This window comes from Emys orbicularis, chromosome 1, assembly GCF_028017835.1.
Source record: "Emys orbicularis isolate rEmyOrb1 chromosome 1, rEmyOrb1.hap1, whole genome shotgun sequence".
Taxonomy (NCBI): domain Eukaryota; kingdom Metazoa; phylum Chordata; order Testudines; family Emydidae; genus Emys; species Emys orbicularis.
This window is the reverse complement of record NC_088683.1, coordinates 258924731-258944772: the sequence shown is the minus strand read 5'-3', so window position 1 is coordinate 258944772 and position 20042 is coordinate 258924731. Positions and strand designations below refer to the sequence as shown.

The 20042-nt window shown below is 41.0% G+C and overlaps 1 protein-coding gene across 1 annotated transcript in view; it reads left to right on the top strand.

The window, feature by feature from the left end:
• ARHGEF7 (Rho guanine nucleotide exchange factor 7) overlaps positions 1-20042 on the top strand; it is a 176102-nt gene that overhangs the window by 87958 nt on the left and 68102 nt on the right. The window contains exons 7-9 of the mRNA XM_065397467.1: positions 7547-7635; positions 17137-17231; positions 17619-17714. Of these exons, the coding sequence (XP_065253539.1) occupies positions 7547-7635; positions 17137-17231; positions 17619-17714 (280 nt within the window). The remainder of the gene's footprint in view (positions 1-7546; positions 7636-17136; positions 17232-17618; positions 17715-20042) is intronic.

Here is a 20042-nt window from a genome sequence, read left to right as displayed (position 1 = left end):
CTGCCTCCTCAGGGCCTCCCCTGCTAGCCTGGGCTACAGGGCTGGGGAAAACTGAGTAGGTAGCTGAGGGGGCCTAGCTGGGGAGGGGAGAGGGAAATGGAGTTGGGCAGGGGTATTAGTAGTGTGGAAAGCATGTAATGTTTTGATTTGTCTTTTTTCTTTGTGTTTGAATTACTTAAGAAAGTGTGTGTGTGTACGTACGTATATTTACACACACATTCTTTACATGTAAAGATAGGTCCCCCAAAAAGATAAAATGAATGTGGTGGGTTGGCTTAGTAAAAAGTTTTGGAACCACTGTATTAATAAATTATGCATCATAATGTTTCTCAAATTATTTGAAATCCTCTGATGAAAGAGGCCACAAAAATGAATAGTTTTGTTTTTTATGATTATTCATATTAAGAAAGTAATTTCATCTCACACGTCCTTGCTGCCACCTCCACATGCTGCATCACCCAGTTGGTTATTTCCATTGTGGCTCTTTTTATACCCTCGTATGAAGCAAGGCCCTGACCAGAGGCAGAATACCAGACGTGATTTGACAACTCATCTGACGTGCTATGTCAAATCCGATATTTCTAGAGCAGGGATCGGCAACCTTTGGCCCGCGGCCCACCAGAGTAAGCACCCTGGCGGGCCGGGCCGGTTTGTTTACCTCCCGCATCCGGAGGTTCGGCAGGTAAACAAACCGGCCCAGCACGCCAGGGGGCTTACCCTGGCGGGCCGCATGCCAAAGGTTGCCGATCCCTGTTCTAGAGTTAAACAAATCCTATATTTTAAAAGGTTTTAAAAGTTGAATTTGTTTAGGGCTATTCACTCAAAATACAGTGTATAATGAACCTACCAAGTGATTTGGGAATATCTGAATTTGATCCTATGGTTCTGTGGTTAATTGATAAGAATTGTTTTAGCTGAGTAGTTCATAGTCTGAAATTCTAATTATTTATCTATTCCAACAAAAATCTCTAGTACTTTACAGCAGTTTTTTAAAGAGAAAAGTAAAACTGGGAAAGTAATTAATTTTTACCTACTTGAATGGACATTTGACCAGTCAAAAAAATAATTGGTTGATTGGTCTAATTTTATCAAATTAATGTAAAAAATGGTCAAATATTTTAAAGCACTAATTTATTAGAACAGTAACATCAGTAACAAAAAGAGCAAGACTTTATGGTCGTAGTAGGCTTAGCCTTAGGTACTTAGGCCTAATTTTAAAAAAAAGTTATTTCTTAACTGAGTTGTTTTAACTCAGAAAAATGTGAAACACAGTGAAGTTCTAAAAAATGAAAGAATAATTATTATTACCTTTTTTATTTATCAATGTTAGGCTAGCATTTAAATGTGAGCATTATTCAAGGGTGAACAGTTACAAAAAGGAAAGAAAAATGAAATTAAATAAAACAAATGTAGCAACTAAAAAAGAAAAGTAATTTTGAAATGCACTTATGATAGGTAAGCAGCAGGCCAACTCTCTTAGCAGCTTAATGATTGTGCATCTTTTCTCTTTTTGTTGGGGGAGGAGTTTTAATGACCGTGGACTTTTCTCTCTCTCCCTCACTCCCTTCTGGCTTAATTTCTATGGCTGTGTCTACACTGCAGTTATAAACCCGTGGCTGGGCCCATGTTAGCTGATTTGGGCTCGGGCTGCAGGGCTGTTTAATTGGAGCATAGACTTCCGGGCTCACGATGTAACCTTGTGAAGTGGGAGGGTCCTAGAGCTCGGGCTACTGCAGTCTGAGACCGGAAGTCTACACTGCAAATAAACAGCCCCCACAGCCCAAGGCACACGAGCCTGAATCAAGTGTCTGACTGCAGTGTAGATATACCCTATGTTTGTCTAATCAGTTTAGATTGTAAGTTCTTTTAGGCAGGAACTGTGTCTTTAAATTGTAAACCAGCATGTATGTTAGTGTCCTGTTATACAAGTAAAGATATCTATACACACACACATGCAATGTTAGTTCCAGAAGATTGCAGCTAGTCAAGATGCTCAACTTTAATTTGGTCACCTTTTTCCTAACAGGTGGCATTAGCATATGGTAAAGTGAATGATCAAGGCATTTAAGTAGTCTTGTTAACAGATGGCACCAGGATGAAATGAAAAAAGGTAGGCTGCTGCCTACATCAGGGCATTCTCGTTGCAATATTTTTTTAATAATTAAGCATGGACAACAAATAGGTGATCAATGGACATTATTTGTCTGCTCAGTTCACCAGCTTGCCAAGCTTATGTGATGTAGCAGGTGGAAGAAGAGAGCCAGCACTATATGACCAACCAGCATTCTACAGGTCACTAGCAAGTGGTAGTCCATAGACCACAGTTTAAGAACTTCTGTACTACGATAGTCTTCAGACACCTGTATGTGTGTGACAGACGAGTTGTGTGAGGTAATATCTTTTGTTGGACCAGCTTTTGTTGGTGAAATAGACAAGCTTTTGAGCTTACAGAGCTCTTCCTCAGATCTGGGAAAGCTACCCAGAGTGTCGCAGCTAAGTACAAGGTTGAACAAACTGTTTAGCATAAGGAATTCACATGTTGTAAGAGACCATTCAAAGTGAACTGGGCAGTTAACTCCTCTGCAGTCATAGGACAAAGGAGGGTAGTGAGTTATAGATTGTTGTAAAGAGCCATAAATTCAGCATCTTTATTAAATCCGTGATTTTTAGTATGTAAGAAAGTTATGAATTTGAGCTCCCAGGCTTTTTTTTGAAGGTGTTGTGCAGGTTTCTTTTGAGCATAGGGACTGAGAGGTCAGATATAGAGTGATCGCTTTGTGAAAAGTGTTCGTACCCTGTGTGCTGTGATATGATTTTGTCTTTTATCATTTTTCTGTGCGAGTTCATTTGAGAGCATAGTGATTGTCTGGTTTCGCCCACAGAGTTGTTGGGGCATTAGATGCATTGCATGAGGTACACCACAGGTTGTGAGAGGCATGTGTAGGACCCTGTGGTGGGGGAGTATTGAGCACTGTAGCAGTGGAGATATGTCTGCAGGTTTTGCATCTGTTCTTTCGGGCTCTGGTGCCCCTTTGAGTTGGTATGTCCTGGTCAGTGGGAAGCTTGCTTCTGGTAACAAGCTTGGCAAGGTGGGGGCATTGTTTGAAGACCAGAAGAGGAGGTTTGGGAAAGATGTCTTTCAGGATGTGGTCCCCATTGAGCATGGGTTGTAATTGTGTAATGATGCCCTGGTTGGGTTTCAGGATGGGGTGATAGTTAACAACTAAGGATGTGCAGCCATAGAGATTTTTTTCCCCCCCTGTACAGAAGTAGATTCTCCCAGGGTGTTTGGGTGGACCTGTTCCATGATGTGATCTACTTCTCTGGTGGAGTGTCCTTGTTTGGGGAAGGTGGTTTTAAGTGTGTTAAGGAGTATATCCTAGATTTTATCCTTGCAGCATATTCTGTGCTGTCTGAGTGCCTGGCTGTAGATAACAGATTTCTTGGTGTGTTTGGGGTGGGTTACTGAATCTGTGGAGGTAGGTGTGGTGATCCGTTGGTTTCTTGTATATAGTTGTCTGCAGGGTTCTATTGCTGAAGCTGATCGTGGTGTCTAGGAAGTTGATGCTAGTGTGGGAACATTCTAAAAAGAGTTTGATAGATAGGTGGTGATTGCTGAAGTTGCATTGGAAATCTCAGAGGGAGTTTAAGTCCTTTTTCCAGAGGATTTAAATATCCTCGATTTATCTCAGGTGTATCATTGGTTTCACGGCCTGGTTTTTTGCAGAAGTTCTTTCTCAAGGTGGCCTATGAAGAGGCTGGCATATCGGGGAGCCATCTTAGTACCCATGGCTGTTCCCATGATTTGGACAAAGTGTTCATTGTTGCTTGTAAAGTTGTTATGGGTGAGGATGAAATGGATGAGTTTGGTGATGTGTTTGGGCTACATATCTGAGCGTTGTCCATTATCTTGTTGATGTTTGAGGCAGGCAGCGATGCTGTCATTGTGAGGGATGTTGGTGTATAGGGAGGTGACATACAGAGTGGCCTTGTTTGTGTATCTTGGGAAGCCTGTAGAAGGCCCCTGGAGTAGGTTCTTGGGGGATGAGGTTATAGAGTTTGTCTTGGAGTTCTTTGGAGAAAGATTTGATGATATCCTCAAATTCTTGGGTGCATTGCGGTATGGGATTTTCTTTGAGTTCTTTATAGTAAGTGGTGTCGGAGAGTACATCTGCAATGGATAAAAAATCCATGGCAGTGTGTCTCAGAGCCCGGTCAATTGACTCGAGCTCACAGGGATTAGGCTTTGTGGCTAAAACTAGCCGTGTAGATGTTTGGGCTGGAGCCCAGCCCCAACAGCGACACTGTAGTTTTTAGCCCCACAGCCTGAGTCCCATGAGCCTGAGTCAGCTGACCTGGGTCAGCTGCGGCCGTGTCGTGGGTCTTTTATTGCAGTGTAGATGTACACGGAGATAGTTGTTGGTTGGGCTCGTTGACATAGTCAGCACTGTTGGGACCACGATGGTGCCCCCTTTGTCTGCTGGTTTGATCGCTATCTGGTGGTTGGATTTCAGAGACTGTATAGCTGTCCTCTCGGTAGTGGTGAGATTGTGGTGGATGTGATGTTTTGTTAAGGACTTCACAGTCACCACAGCCTACCACCCCGCACTGAAACCTAGCCTGTGTATTCCCCATTTTGTAGTTGCGCATTGATTTTTCCTTTCTAAGTATAGTACTTTGCATTTATCTTTATTAAATTTCATCTTGTTGAATTCAGACCAATTCTCCAATTTGTCATGGTCGTTTTGAATTCTAATCCCATCTTCCTGAGTGCTTGCAGCCTCTCCCAACTTGGTGTCATCTGCACATTTTATAAGCAGGTTTTCCACTCCGTTATCCAAGTCATTAATGAAAGTATTGAATAGTACCAGACTCAGACTGACCCCTGCAAGACCCCACTAGATATGTCCTTCCAGTTTGACAGCGAATCATTGATATTTGAATACAGTCTTTCAACCAGTTGTACACTTGCCTTATAGTAATTTCATCTGGATTCAATTTCCCTAGTTTGCTTATGAGAATGTCATGTGGGACTGTGTCAAAAGCTGTACTAAAATCAACATATATCAATCTATTGCTTCTCCCATCTACTAGACCAGTAACCCCATCAAAGAAGAAAATTATGTTGGTTTGGTATAATTTGTCCTTGACCTTATATTCCTATTCTCCTCTAGGTGCTTACATACTTATTGTTTAATAATTTGTTCCAGTATCTGGGCTGACTGGTCTAGAATTCCCTGGGTCTTCTTTGTTCCTCCCTTTAAAGCTAGCTACTGTGTTTGCCCTTTTCTAGTCTTCTGGAACCTCACCCATCTTCTGTGAGTTCTCAAAGATAATAGCTAATAGTTCGGAGGTTGTTTCAGCTAGTTATTTAACTACCCGAGGATGAATTTCATCAGGCCTTTCTGACTTCAGTACATCTAACTTACCTAAATGTTCTTTAACCTGTTCTCCCCTATTTTGACTTACGTTCCTTCCCCCTTATTGTTAATATTGTGTTGAGTGTGTGGTCACCATTAATCTTTTTAGTGAAGACTGAAGCAAAATAGGCATTAAACACCTCACTCAACCTTCTTGGTGTTATCTGTTACTAGCTCTCCGCTGTTAAGTAGACGTACCTATACTTTCCTTCATCTCTCTCTTGCTTCTAATGTATTTAAAGAACCTCTTTGTATTGCCTTGTATATCCCTTACCAGGTGTAACTCATTTGGTGCCTTAACTTTTCTGATTTTTGTCTCTACGTGGTTGTGCTGTTCTCTTGTACTACTCCTTAGCAATGTGTCCATGTTTCCCTGATGTCATAGCAAAGAACTACAAAGAAAGAGTAGAGGGACAAAGCTACCACTTGCACCAAATCCTGCAGTCAGGCCAAAGCGCGCACAAGGCAGCTGTGGGGTGTGAAGGCAAAAGAGTATCTCATCACCTCTTCACTCAGCCTACTCCTGGGGATGCTGTGTGCATGGCCAGGCCCTGGGCATAATGCACAGCAGCCTGCGGGTGGCTATAATTTAACAGCTGCTGTCCAGCCCTAAAGCCCCAGCTGGGTATTGGTGCAGCATGGCCTGCCCTGGCCCACACCCCTTTTCCTCTTGAAACTTCCTCCCGGATGGCAGTGTGATGGGGAGTGGCAAAAGAGCCCCTGGAGAATCCCCCTCCAATGCCTGGTTTATCCAACTCCATGGCAGGTTCCTCATGTGATGTAAGGTGCTGCTCTGCATCTGAGAGTCTCCTCCCAGATTCTTAAAAATCGACTAACCAGAATTAAAGTTAAATTTTAAATAAAATATATTTATGAGTTAAAGTTTGACTGAACAGAAGAGTTTGTCTTCAAAATAGAGGCATGCCTAGATTTTCAGTAGGAGTGTTTTGATCCTACTACAGTTCATCTCAGACAATCAGTCATTTCACTATCTAGTATTAATAACTAAAGTACTTGTCTGAAGTCTGCCTATAAAACAAGTCTGTTTTAATATTAAGTGAAAGGAGCATCATGTCCAGATGAATAAAGCCTTTTTACAGTATAATTGGCAATTGCTAAAAGAGCACGCTCATTCAGAGCTGTTACATCAGTCATGTGCACGAGGTCAGGAGGAAACTCTATACTGTATATCCCATCTTCTGATTTGGCGGAGAGCAGCTTTATATTTGAAATTCTTGCATCCCACTAGTGTTAAATCAAAGGAGTGGTGGAAGGAGGGTTGGGAGTGTTTATTTTGTGTCGGTATGTACTGCTGAGAGAGGCAACTCTCAGAACAGCTCATTAAGTGATTCGGTCTTGTGCTGCAAGCTGTCAGGACAGTCATTTTAATCTTGCAGACATATGTTGTCTCTCCACAGAGAGCATAATTGAGGAATAGATTCTTTACGGGGTTGCATTTTTCGGGGATGTTGTTTGGGGTTGTCTTTGTTTTGTTTTTTGTTTATTTTTGGAAAATTTCACATATTCTGTGTTGATGGAGAAATTATTTTCAGCCGCAGAGGCATTTGTTTTACATAGATAATAAGTGTAATTAATATTCCAGAAGATCATCTGGTAAATCACTTTATTTCTCTATTGACTTGTACAATTTTTTATATTTTATTTCAACACACTACAAGAATAGTAAAGTTAGACTATTTTTGTGGATTTTGCTTGTATCCATTTTAATTCAGTGAAAGCAAAAGTAATTTACTGCTTTTGTCTAAACATATGACACCTTCTAGACTACTGCAAATATCTAATTTTAAAATCACAGCCTGCCTGTGATAATGTGTTCACTTTTCAAACGATATTGTGGTCAAGTTAATCTGATTGGCTGAAATCCTGGTCCCAATGAAGTTAATGGGAGTTTTGCCATTGACTTCAGTGGCACTGGAAATTCATTTTTGTGAACATATACACCATTCTGATCGTGCATTAATATGTAAGACTTGACTTAAAACACATCTCTGTACATTTCTCAGGAAAGCATTGTATCTCATTTCAATGATCTTAGAGCAGCTTGTTTGACCTCTAGTGTTGAACTATGAAATTGCATCCCACTGACAAAACATTTTACATTTCAGAAAAACCAGTCTCCCCCAAATCAGGAACACTGAAGAGTCCTCCCAAAGGTTTTGATACGTCTGCAATTAGCAAAAGCTATTATAATGTGGTGAGTGATCCCTTTCCTTATTCTGAATTATATATAATAGAACCTCAATAATTTGCTCACTTTAGAATCTGTATAAAAAGTGCCACCTCTTAGCCAAAATTAAAAAGCCAAGGCTGTAGTGAATTTTCACATTACCAAGGCCTTCATTATTTTTACAAAATATACTATTGTACATTTATGAATATGCTGTAAAGTGTGATCATAAATAAGTTGAACTAAACAGTGTCAGAGTAAGTGAAGAAAGTTTATTTCTGGAGTGCATTTTATACTTTTTTTATTCACTTGTTAATTTGCAAAAATCAGCTATTTGCAGTAAATCTCTTCCAGACATTTTAAATTAACAAGGTTATACTTTGGTTTAAGACAAAGGACAATTAAAGAGGTTAAACATTTCGGCAGAGAAGTTTCTTGTCCTCCCTGTCTACTTTGCTGTGCTCTTTAATCAACCTACATAACTGAGTAATGAGCTGCTGGGACCTCTCCTTTACACCGTTTATCTGAACTTTCAGAAACAGGAAATGTGTAGACAGAGATGGTTAACCTTTCATATATTTTATATATTTTCTTAGCATTTCTTTAGTAGATACAAGTTATAATATTATAAAACTCTTGGTATTTTTTTTAATGAATACAATAGGTTTCATCCCTTATTTATAAAATATGGGTACTTATGCAAGTTCTGTTTACAATTAACACATTTATCATTTTGGTTAACTATTGCTCTTTGCTGATGTCAAAACATCAAGTCTTTTTCTTTTGCTTTGATTCAGCTGTTATTTTTTGTGTGTGTTATTAATATATTTTCAGCAGGGCTCTTAAAGTAGAGAATATAGTTATTATTATGTTTTGTGAAGAAGTGGGACCACCTCGAAGAATGCAATGATTGTACATAGCTCAATTATTTGAAACACACACACACACACTCACTCTCTTCCCCCCCCCCCCCCCCCCCCCGTACCCTAGATCAGGGATTCTCAAACTTTTTCTTTCTGAGGCTCCCTCAACATGCTATAAAAATGTCAGAGCCCAGCAGGGGGTGGGACCCATTTTGGGCTTCAGCTGTAGGGGAGGAGGGGCGCTTGGGCATCGGCGTAGTTTGACTTCTATATCTGGGGAGCAAGCTCAGGCCAGCTCCGCACAGCAGGGTCCAGGGAGACAGTGCAACCTCCACCCCCTGAGTCACTTCAGCAGGCCCCCCACCTGTCTGGCATGAGGGGGGAGCGCACAACCAAAAATTATAATTCAAAGGGGCGGGGGGCTCAGCTCAAAAAGTTTGAAAACCGTTCAGGGTGCAGGCAGAAGGATAGGTAAGGGTATTGTGCAGGCAGGGGGATAACTCAGGGTGCCAGGAGCGGGGAGCTGGAGTTGTGTGCAGGCAGGGGTGTAGCTCAGGGTGCAGGGAGAAGGGTAGTTATGGGCAGTTTGCGGACGGGTGGACCTTTGGTCTGACCCGGTATGGCCGTTCTTATGGGTGTAGCTCAGGGTGCAGGGAGCGGAGTACCTAAGGGCTCCGTGCAGGCAGGGGGTAGCTCAGGGTGCAGGGAGCGGAGTACCTAAGGGCTCCGTGCAGGCAGGGGGTAGCTCAAGGTGCAGGGAGCGGAGTACCTAAGGGCTCCGTGCAGGCAGGGGGTAGCTCAGGGTGCAGGGAGAGGGGTAGCTAAGGGCTGTGTGCAGGCAGGGGAGTAGTTCAGGGTGCAGGGAGAGGGGTAGCTAAGGGCTGTGTGCAGGCAGGGGAGTAGTTCAGGGTGCGGGGGGGGTAGCTAAGGGCTGTGTGCAGGCAGGGGAGTAGCTCAGGGTGCAGGGAGGGGGGTAGCTAAGGGCTGTGTGCAGGCAGGGGAGTAGTTCAGGGTGCAGGGAGGGGGGTAGCTAGGGGCTTTGTGCTAGGAGGGCCCCCCACTGTGGTCGCTGCTCCCCGAGGGCTCTGCTAGCCATGGAGCTGGGTCCCCCCACTCAGGCGGCTCTTACTGGCTGCACGAACAGTCAGAGGGGGCTGGGAACTAAGGAGCAGCCACAGCCCCACGTGCCAGCAGCAGACAGAGGAGATGGGGCAGGACCACACCACCCACTCTGTGCTACCAGCCAGGGCAGCAGCCCAGCCCCACATTGCCAGGCTGTGGCTTCCTGCCTCCAATCTGCCCAGGGGGCAGAGCCTCAGGGGGTCAGGGAGAGGGGGTGGGGATGGAGCTCTGGTTACTGCACTGCTGTTCGGGGGGGAAGCGGGGGGAGAGAGGCAACGTCCTTGTGCCTCTCCCAGGCTCCACCCATGGGCTCGGGTCAGGACTCTGGGGCTCGCGGACCCCCTGAAACCAGCTTTAAACCAGACCCCCGGTTGAGAACCACTGCCCTAGAGTGCCTCTATCAATAGTTAATATTATTGGGAATGGATGGCCGCTGATGGTTCATGTATTGCATCCGATACCTGCTAGCCAGGATAAAAAATAACGGTTCTGCCATTTATCCTTTGCAATCTGAAGGAATCATACTTGTGTATAGATCTAAATGTAACATGACAATCAACTTGCTATTTAATAATTTCTCAAAGTGTGTAAAGGTATGTAATCTTAAATACAAAACTTCAAAAAATTGGCAGTGTTGCTGTGGGTTTTTAAAACGTTGCTCACTTTTCACTCCTGTGTTTTCCTTGGTTTGAAAATGTTAATGTTAAAATTTTTAGCTGTAAAGTGATTTTCTCAATGATACCATCCCATGGAAATGTGCATGATCCTGTTATGGTTTGAAGTTGTCAGTAAGGAATCAGTTAGTGCCATTTCTCTTAGCCTTTTCTCTTATCTCCAGCTATTTTATTTCATTTTGTTGGGTCTAGATAGTTAGTTGATGTGAAAATGAAAAAAGTGGAAGGAAAAAAATCTGACTCAGTTTCACAATATCGTATTCAGATTTTTGTTCCAGGCCATTTTATGATCTACAAATGGGCCACTTGAGAAAGGGTTGGCTTTGTTCAAAGTATGGGAGAAGGGGGGGGGGGGTTATCTATCTTACCTTTTTTGATTCAGAAATTCAAACTTTGACCAAGTTAAATTTCAAAATTTTTATTTTCAAAATTGAAATTTTTACACCCAAATAGGACCAGAGATGTTTTTCATGAAATCACACTTTGTTCTTCAGTGACCTTAGGCACAAGGTAATGGGTCTGTCAACATGGCAGACTTTACTTAGAATACATTTTGCATTTATTGTCTGAGGATTAACCCTTCTAAAGTTATTAGAGTATAAACATGTATGTTCAACAAAGGTGCAACCTGTATCTCTCTAGTTTTATTTCTTCATAAATAGTAGTAAATGGTACTTTAATATTGGCAGAGACTAAAGGGAAAAGAATAATCAAGGTATGAAATTCAGTTTTCTAGACTTTGACTAAATCTTTTAGAAGCTAGTATCTAAGCCCCCCTTTGAAATAAGGATGTAAAGCTCAGCATTCTTTGCAGGCGTGCTGTTAGTTTACATCACAGACATTTTGGTCTCTTGGGCACGTCTAGTTTTTTTTAAGTTATTTTCACTCTGCTTGTTGCTCTGTGTTGTTTTGATCAGCATTTTAGATTTATTACGAGTGTTTTAATTAGTATGAAGTTTTCAAATATGAACATAAATCAAAATTTGACCTGGTTGAAGCTTTCCGAAAATTTTATCTTGGGAATGAAACGTCATTCATAAATAATAAATACTTTTACAATCTGTATTAGGGGTAAAATCCCCCCCTCCACAGAAAGCTGACGTAAATGGACTCTTCATGAGCAAACTACATGGGAGTTAAGGTTGGGAATCGTTGCTTAACCTATGGACAGGGTGTGACAATGCCAATAGACCCATAGCCACTGTTCCAACCTCTGGTCTTAAACAAGATTGCCCTAAAATCTTAGCTCTTGTATGGGTGTTTTGAAACTGGCAAGCTTGGATGTGGTGGTGCTTGTGGGATTCTAGTAACGTATTGATGCATGGTGGGAATCTCCAAGGGAATATGGTAGAGGTCTATAAAATCATGACTGGTGTGGAGAAAGTAAAGAAGGAAGTGTTATTTACTCCTTCTCATAACACAAGAACTAGGGGTCACCAAATGAAATTAATAGGCAGCAGGTTTAAAACAAACAAAAGGAAGTATTTTTTTCCATACAACACACAGTCAACTTGTGGAATTCCTTATCAGAGTATGTTGTGAAGGCCAAGACTATAACAGGGTTCATAAAAGAACTAGATAAATTCATGCAGGATAGGTCCATCGATGGCCATTAGCCAGGATGGGCAGGGATGGTGTCCCTAGCCTCTGTTTGCCAGAAGCTGGAAATGGGCCACAGGGGATGGATCACTTGATGATTACCTGTTCTGTTCATTCCCTCGGGCACCTGGCATTGGCCACTGTCGGAAGACAGGATACTGGGCTAGATGGACCTTTGGTCTGACCCACTATGGCTGTTCTTATGTTCAAGTCTCACAGTAGGTTTTTGGAGAAAGAGTTGTGATACTAGACAGTCCTCATGGAAGGAGGAAGGAGTCAAAGTACAGTTCAGAGCAAGCTCAGAATATGGTGGGTGAAACTTTGCCAACTCCCCTTCCAGGATGGGACTGGGCAGTGGAAAATCTCATAATCTGATGACCTGGGGGCTCTTTCCAGAAATATTCCACTCACTCCTCCCTGAGCATGTTATTTTATTTTATCAATTTATAGAGCACCATCTGCAATTAATAAACTGTTATCATACATTCTGATCTCAAAGTAAGTTTGATTTAGTACATATTACACTATGTAATTGAGTATGCAGGACAAGATGTGTGCTTGGCAGGGGAATATATAAATAATAAATTGCAGAGAATTATTTTGATGCAAAGCCCGTCCATCTTGACATATAAATACTAAAGAACTACATAATCTGAACCAGATGTAGAATTAACAATGAAATAAATTACTTTAAACGAAAGATAAATAAGTAACCAGTTGCTGCAAAGGGGCATGTTATCACATGACATCCCTGTAGGACAGGCTTTTAAAAAAATAAATTATTTGTACTTTCACCTTTTGCTAGTTGACCATTCTAGAATAATAAAGCTTAATGTGTCAAGTTTTATTTCTCTATTATGAAAGTCTATAAGCTAATTGTCTACTATATGCAGATAGCACAAATTCAAGTAGAGGATTTCTAGTGACTCTTTTAGGGGTGGAAAAGGAGGTAAAAAGAAATAGTTCACTTTCTGACTCTAATTTTCCATTATTTGTTCCTATATGCTTTAAAATGAGAGTCCCTCTATAAGGCTAAACTTTCCAAGCTACATCAGCTGGTATTTGCATGTGCAAAATAGTTCATTACAAATCTCCAAGTGCCCTTTGTTTGCTTGTAGATGTGGAATTTGTGCATGTGTAACATTTGCATGCTCTGCTTAGGAGCCCATGTTTGAGGATGTGGCTTGTCAAGTTCCAGTGATGCAAGCAAATTACACAATGATTCTTATTCGTTATAATGAGGCGATGCTTTAGATGAGTGACGTTAGTTGTGTGACAAAATGGGAACGTGCCGCCTGTCCCTAATGTTGTAATGAAATCTGACTTTCTTTTCATGTGGTTTGAAAGTTGCTCAGTTCTATGTAGGTCATTTAAATCCATTTTTGGGTGATAGTTTTTGCCTTAGGGAGGCTACTGGGTTTGTGTGACAGAACTGTTAACCACGCTTGATTTTTCCATGCCTTGTGACTAAGGGAAAGCTTGAACTGGATGAGCTCAGCTTTCTATGCCATTCATTAGTGTTATGTATTGTAAAAGCTGCCCTTTCAATGAAAACAACCCGTTCCTTTGGTACCCAGACTTATCTGTGCAAATGTTGTGATGGAGCTTTGAGAACAAGGTCTTTGAGGTCTCATGGGGTCTTGCAGCAGCCAGAACATGCAGAAAGCAGGAAAGGCAAGAAAGGTGATTATTAGAGAATACAGGCATGATGGTGAGATTAGGAATTCAGAAGTGCTCTGGAGAGGCATTGTAATACTTATACTTGTAATACTGAGCACTTTATAGAACTTTATATCTTCAAAGTGCTGTACAGACATTTAATCCTCACAACTTCCTTGTGAGGTAGGTAAGTAATACTGAAAGTTTCTGGGGGCAGGGCGACACAGAAAAATGGCATTTAGATCTCTGTGAACCAGGTTTAAAAAAAATGCTTCTCAAAGTAGAGCAAAAATGCTGTATACAATGACAGTCATCACTGTTTATGCAGACAGGAAAGTCAACTAAAGGAGAAGTTTAATATATTTAAAATGACTTTTAATAATATGTGCATGTCTAATAGCATTGCATCGCACCAGTAAAGTTTTGGAATGATTTAAAGCAAAGTAGGTGAATCTGGTAACTCATCTTTTTGAGTAGGGCTTTACAGCACAGATATTTACTGTTCAATGCATTTTAATTTCCTGGGGGTACTGCTGAATATTGATTCTTAAAAATGTTGAAATATTTGCTGCCTTTTAAATGATTTTTTTCCAAAAAATCAAGTGATCTGTGTACAGGTTAATATTATTTAGTCGTCAGATATTCAGGCAGTTATTACGTCATGAAACAGAATGTACATTCAGAATATTTGCTGTGTCATAGAGACTACCATGGTATTGAGGCTCTTTTCAAGTCTCCTGCAAATTTCTTTCACTTTGGTACTGGAGCACTTTATAAAATGGTTCAGTGCTTCAACAGGCTGTCATGTTCTTGTTATTGGTTCATCTCCTTCCTTCCCCTCTGCTTTGGAAAGTTTTGTGTGTGTACATACTGTTTTATGGGAAAGCCATGTTGGAAAAATTAATTTTGGAGTTAGCCCTGAGAGGACAAATGGCTATATGTATTATACATTTTATTTTAGCACTCTTTTTGTTATATTTTTGCATAAAACCTTGTTCATTTTTGTTTGTGATTCTGTAAGGGTCAGCTATTGTTTTATCTTTGTTTAGTCCCTTTCCAAATACATTAAAACTAATAAGTTTATTCCCATTTACAGTTTGTCCACTACTGTTGTACTGTATGTGCTAGCTGCCCAATTAATAGCTAATGCTTTCTCTGTGGCATTCCTCTGACATGGTGTCTTGAAGAATGGAGACATTTTAATCTTTGGGTCAGGATTCAGAGTTCCAACAAGAGAATGAACTCAAAAGTGGTCTCTTTTCCTTCAGATGAATAGAACCATTCAGAGAATAAAGCAGAATTCAATGACACCAATGAAAGAAACAGTGAATTCTTCCTTTTAAATAGTTCAGATGTCATTTGTTTCATCAGGTTTGCATTTAGTCATGAATGGCTTTTTTATGTCTTAAAACAGAGTATAGACTACAACAGTGAATAATGCATTTAGTGCAGTCCTTATTATAAATGATAAAATTAGACATTAATATAGACAAATATAACACAAAAGAGAGAAGGTAATGTGGCATCTTACATGCAATGCATTAAAAGTCACAGAACTATCCAGAACACATCCATGTTACACTGGTATACATAAAGTAAGAACAAATCTAATTGTGATTCTGTAAGGCAGAAAAGCTTAAAAAATGGCCTGTTTCCTTACATATAAAATATTCTAACAAATGTAGAGAAGTATATTTAATTCAGACAGGACAGGCCATTCTGTTGCTGAATCGCCAGTGAGTAAAATCAAGTTCATGTTCTGTACTGTGCGTGTCTGTTGACATTTTGGAGACAATTAAACCTGTCTGAAGGGGCTACAAAACTGTGGTTCCTTAACAAAGGAGGGCCTTCTACTACAAATGCATCAGGTCAAGGAAACAATGCCATACTCTGGGTGTCCCTAAACCCCTGACTGCTAGAAGCTGGGACTGGATGGTGGGGTAGATTCCTTGATAAATTTCCATGTTCTGTTCACTCCCTCTGAAGCATCTTGCACTGGCGACTGTTGGAAGACAGGAACTGGGCTAGATGGATCATTGGTAAGGCTGCGAGTCTGTCACGGAGGTCACAGATTCTGTGACTTTTCATGACCTCCGTGACTTCTACAGTGGCCGGTGCTGGCTCAGGGGCTGCCTGAACCGAGCAGCCCCAGGGCCAGCAGCAGCAGTTTGGGTGTGTGGGCTAGGGGTAGGGGGGCGCTTTTCTCAGGGTGCGGGGGGGCTCTGTCTCCCACTGGCATGGCCCTGCAGCTCCTAGGCGGAGGGGCCAGGGGGCTCCGTGTGCTGCCCGCGCCCACATGCCTTGTCCCCGCATGCCCTGCCCCCGCAGCTCCCATTGGCTGCAGTTCCCGGCCAATGGGAGCTGTGCAGCTGGCACTTGTGGCAGGAGCAGCGTGCGATACCCCCTGTCCCCTCCGCTACCTAGGAGCTGCAGGGGCATGCGGCGGAGCCGGGTAGGGAGCCTGCAAGCTCCGCCAAACCCCCCAGCACCAACAGGGTCCCAGGCTACCTTCCCCAGCACCTGCGGGGCCTCAGGACGCACCCCCTCCCTGAACACCCACGCGCCGCCCCCCCCCCCCCAGTTTTAGTTAGGGGTATATAGTAAAAGTCATGGACAGGTCACGGGCTGTGAATTTTTGTTTATTGCCCGTGACCTCTCATTGACTTTTACTAAAAATACCTGGGACTAAAACGTAGCCTTAATCATTGGCCGTTCTTATGTTCTTAGAACTGAGCAGAATACATTTTAGGATATTTTGGGGGATATCTTTAGAGGAGGTTGCCTAATAAAGAATGATCTCCTGTATACATTTCAAGTTATTCTAAATTACTGCTGTTGATTTACATGTGGTAATATGATGTAAAAAAACAGCATGTGCCATATTGTTTGTCTTTGCTTTATGTCCGAAACTCTGGTAACTTTTCTGCAGTAGTTTACTGCTGTTACATTCACATTCAGTCAACATGCTGTAATGTATTTTTAAACAGAATTATCTTAAAACAATCACGTTGTCTATTTAAAATTTACCCGCAGTCCTCCTAGACACAGAATTGCACTTCCAGGTAAACTCAGTAACAGATTTCGAGTCAAGATTAGGTGACTGCATTGGTCTTAATCATTAAGATTGAGGAAATAATCCCAGTAGAAAAATAGATGGCAACAAGGGACTCAAAAGACTAGTGCTCACTTCTGGTACTTTTTGTAATTTTCTGATAACCCCTCAACCGTTTTAAAGTGTATAGAAGCAATAATATTCTCCTACTTTGAAAAAGCTCAGTGTGTAGGTATTTAAATTCTACGGGAAACATTGTTGCTAAGTATAATGAAACCTTCCTTTGGGCTTACTCCTTTTATGGTACATAGACATCTGAAGGAAAAGCGTTTTTCAAACAGTACCTGATATAAGTTTAATAGCTGCACTGTGTAATATTTAACAACTCATTGTCAGTGTGTGAATCTAATTATTAGCTCTTTGTGTAAGTTTTATGGTCTTACAGTATACTAGTTACAATAAATGCTAAAAGGAATATTTCAAAAAAGTTTTAATCTTTTGTAATGTCTCTTTGAAAATAACAAAATAGTAGTCACTAATTGTCATATATTTATTGTAGGTGCTACAAAATATTTTAGAAACAGAAAATGAATATGCTAAGGAACTACAGACAATGCTTTCAAACTACTTGCGACCGTTACAAGTCAGTGAAAAGTATGTGAGTTTTGTTTTCTTTTAAATTAACTAAGGCTTAGATTTTGTTTTTCATATGATCAAAACTTCTGTTTTACAAGCTTTTCGGTTAAGTAGCTGCTTGGCATTGAAATGTTTGCCTATAATCTCTTAGACTTTGATTGTAAGATCATTGGTGCAGGGTCTGGCTTTTTGTCCTCTTTGTCCAGTGCCTAGCACAGTAGGGTCCTGCTCCATGACCAGGGCTCCTAGGCACTATGGTAATGCAAATAAATAATAACAGTAAATATAGATTTGACAACAAAAATCTGTGACTTTGATGAAAGCAGAAATAGAAGTAAAGTTATATGTAGGTTGTTTTTTTTGAGTTTGCAGCTGCTTACTGAGCTTTATTTTTCTTGGCTCCAGATTAAACTCTGCGAATACTTCATATTTAATGGGAAACCTGGAAGAAATCAGTTCTTACCAGCAAATGCTTGTACAGTCATTAGAAGAATGCACCAAGTAAGTACTACACAAACAGGCTGCAGAATTAAAAGTTGGGAAGTTCTTTCTTCTGCATATTCTGGGGGACACTGTTGTTTCTGGAAAATGAAACTTTCATTTTTCAGTGCTGTCATCTCAAGGATTGGTTCATCTTCTTACAGCAATCTAGGCTTGAAAACCCCACTCAGCTCTTTGCTTAAGAAGCAGTGGCAGCAGCAGCAGGTTGGGAGTGGGGATGTTGTATTATGTCACTGCATGTATGATTAGGCAAAGCTGAGCAGATGGTACTACTGGTAGAGAAAGAGGCCTTTTATTGTGAGAGAAGGGAACTCTCCCCTTCCTATAATTCCTTATCCTATTCCCTGCATCTGGCTCCACGTCCAAATCTGGATAACTTGTACCAGAGCGAAGAGGGTAAGGAAGAGTTTGGGACTACATGCCGGGTGACAGAGGAATTCTTGCAACAGTGCTCCCTCCACTGGTGTTTGGGGGGGACAGGTATCTCACCCTACTAAGTAGATTTAGTCCTTGGCTTGAATGGGTTAGTTAAATTTATAAAACCCTGAGAGAAACTATATCCTGCCTTCTTAAATGCCTCTTTACTTTGTCACTTCACTTCTGTTACCGAGTTCTGTGGGTGCCAATACAATGGTTGCTGAATTTTGGAGGTCACTTAAATGAAATATTTCGCATGTACATATTGTAATTCTTTATGCATTTTGATGGTTAAGATATTATATATCAATTAATAAGAGAGGAGAACACCAATCTCCCTTACACAAGGAAACTCCTTTACCATATAATAATAACAGTTTGTGGACCTGTGACATATAGATTTGTGTGATGATTTTCAGCATTTAAACTTACATGAAGCTAATTATTTAGACTTTTCTACCTGATTTAAACTGTAGTAGACCACCTTCCTGTAATGTCCTTTATTTCCTGTTCTTGCTACTTAAAATAATGCTATTGTGTAATATATTGAGAACATAACGGATGGTGGTAGGTGGGCAGAGGAAACAGTGCCCCAGGACTACAGAAGATTGCAAATATTCCATATTACATTCTCCTCATAAACACATTGTCAATGCCAACTTGTATTTTCAATTTAATTTTCATCCTAGTGTACTGACTTGAGTTGCTGACTTCCCGCTGTTTCAATACAATCCATCATAACTCCTGTAGTGTAGAAGAATGCCTGCCATGATGTCTTGATTTTTGTCAACTTGCCATGTTGTTTTGGCTGGCAAACCTGCTCTATAAACTGATAGCAGCTTCTAGGCTCAAAATAGGTTTACCATTTTATTTTTTGGCAGGGACCTTAAGGTTTCATCGTTCAGGCACTTCATGTTGCAGTGTACAGTGAAAAGATGTGATGTGCACAAATGACCAAATGCAGACACTCTGCCAGAAACTTTAAATAGTTTTTATGTCATAGTATTGCCAGCCTAAATAATGTGACATATTGACATGCATGAGAATGGAAATAAATTGACTATCACTTCCTCTTTTCAAGTAGGGTCATTTTTTTCTGCCCTTTGTGTTGCTTGCAAAAGGTTCATTGGTTTGTATCTCAACAACAGATATTTTCCAGTGCATTGTTAGGCGTCTTTTCAGGCATCTTTCTGTCCAACTTGTTTAATCCTGCTACTGGTGTAAATTAGATTATTACAGAAAACACACGCCTTAGCCACTTGATAAAGTTGTGGTTTGTTGTAGGATTTTTTTGGCATGGCAAAATCTCCAGTGTTTTGGAACCTAATCTTTGCAGGGTAGTTTGTTTTTTTTGTTTGCAGCGTTCTGGAAGTTTCTCTTGTGTTCTATAGAAGGTTTGTCCTCCTTAAACTTGCCTCCAGACACTTATATTACAGCATAGGCAATGCGGTGCCCCACAGACATTTCTTGTCTGGCTGCCTAGGCAGTTGGTGCCATCAGACAGATTCTTTTAGGGTTGCTTCTCTCTTCCTCAGGTAAGTGATAGTAAAGTGCAGTATTTGAAGGGATCCTAACAAACCTACACCTCAGGACTCTTCCTAGTGCTAGATTTAAATTAAGTTAAACTATTCTGTCTCTACAGATTTTGCCCAGCCTGTCGTCTCATTTTGGTTTTATTGAATAATATCTAAGGGAAGCGAGAATATGATTATTGGGTGGAGCTGAGTGAGATCCACAAATTGTCTATGAAATACCACTTAACTTTGTGTGTGTGTGTGAGAGAGAGAGAGAGAGAGAGAGAGAGAGAGGGGAGTAGAGGGGCCAGTAAGGGCGATGGTTGAAGAGGGATGGCTTTAACTGAAACCTTCTCATAGTCATGAAGAAAACCTTGAAAATGTGAATTGAATTGTA